General features: G+C 56.0%; 1 protein-coding gene across 1 annotated transcript; it reads right to left on the reverse strand.

Moving 5' to 3' along the window:
- On the reverse strand, positions 1-1063 carry LOC117800043 (actin, cytoplasmic 2-like). The gene is made up of 3 exons (XM_034652566.1): positions 787-1063; positions 529-710; positions 1-408 (listed from the first exon to the last, which is right to left on the reverse strand). Exons 1-3 carry the CDS (start codon positions 1019-1021, stop codon positions 265-267), a joined length of 561 nt encoding a protein of 186 aa, XP_034508457.1. The 5' UTR covers positions 1022-1063; the 3' UTR covers positions 1-264.
- Between the last annotated feature and the right edge of the window lie 6 nt (positions 1064-1069).

Here is a 1069-nt window from a genome sequence, read left to right on the forward strand (position 1 = left end):
AAAAAAAAAAACAATGTACAATCAAAGTCCTCGGCCACATTGTAGAACTTTGGGGATGCTCGCTCCAACCAACTGCTGTCACCTTCACCGTTCCAGTTTTTAAATCCTGAGTCAAGCGCCAAAAAAAAAAAAATTAAAAAAAAAAACTGAAAAAATTAAAAAAAAAAAAAAAACGAAAACAAAGCCATGCCAATCTCATCTCGTTTTCTGCGCGCAAGTTAGGTTGTCAAGAAAGGGTGTAACGCAACTGAAATAACAGTCCGCCTAGAAGCATTTGCGGTGGACGATGGAGGGGCCGGACTCGTCGTACTCCTGCTTGCTGATCCACATCTGCTGGAAGGTGGACAGCGAGGCCAGGATGGAGCCCCCGATCCACACAGAGTACTTGCGCTCAGGCGGGGCGATGATCTGGGAGAGGAAGCAGACAGTGAGTGTGAGGATTCTGGAAACCACAGCCCCGAGGGAGGGGCCACGCTCCCAAGAGCCACCCCACGCGCCCCCGCCGGCTCAGGCCAGCCAAGCGCCCACCTTGATCTTCATCGTGCTGGGAGCCAGAGCGGTGATCTCCTTCTGCATCCTGTCGGCGATGCCGGGGTACATGGTGGTTCCACCGGACAGCACCGTGTTGGCGTAGAGGTCCTTGCGGATGTCGACGTCACACTTCATGATGGAGTTGAAGGTAGTTTCGTGGATGCCACAGGATTCCATGCCTGAGAGGAAACAGCCAGACTTAGATTCCGGGAGCGGCCAGGAGGGTGACCCTCTGAGGCAGGGGGGCTCACTTACCCAGGAAGGAAGGCTGGAAGAGCGCCTCCGGGCAGCGGAACCGCTCGTTGCCGATGGTGATGACCTGCCCGTCGGGCAGCTCGTAGCTCTTCTCCAGGGAGGAGCTGGAGGCCGCGGTGGCCATCTCCTGCTCGAAGTCCAGGGCCACATAACACAGCTTCTCCTTGATGTCACGCACGATTTCCCGCTCGGCCGTGGTGGTGAAACTGTAGCCGCGCTCCGTGAGGATCTTCATGAGGTAGTCCGTCAGGTCCCGGCCAGCCAGGTCCAGACGCAGGATGGC

Source organism: Ailuropoda melanoleuca, unplaced genomic scaffold, assembly GCF_002007445.2.
Source record: "Ailuropoda melanoleuca isolate Jingjing unplaced genomic scaffold, ASM200744v2 unplaced-scaffold62600, whole genome shotgun sequence".
Taxonomy (NCBI): domain Eukaryota; kingdom Metazoa; phylum Chordata; class Mammalia; order Carnivora; family Ursidae; genus Ailuropoda; species Ailuropoda melanoleuca.

Bases quoted from the DNA above. Each gene is read 5' to 3' on its own strand.
- LOC117800043 (XM_034652566.1), bottom strand. From the start codon at position 1,021: ATGAAGATCCTCACGGAGCGCGGCTACAGTTTCACCACCACGGCCGAG. The intron at 711-786 runs GTAAGTGAGCCC...GTTTCCTCTCAG, and splicing joins CTTCCAGCCTTCCTTCCTGG to GCATGGAATCCTGTGGCATC. The intron at 409-528 runs GTGGGCGCTTGG...TTCCTCTCCCAG, and splicing joins CCAGCACGATGAAGATCAAG to ATCATCGCCCCGCCTGAGCG.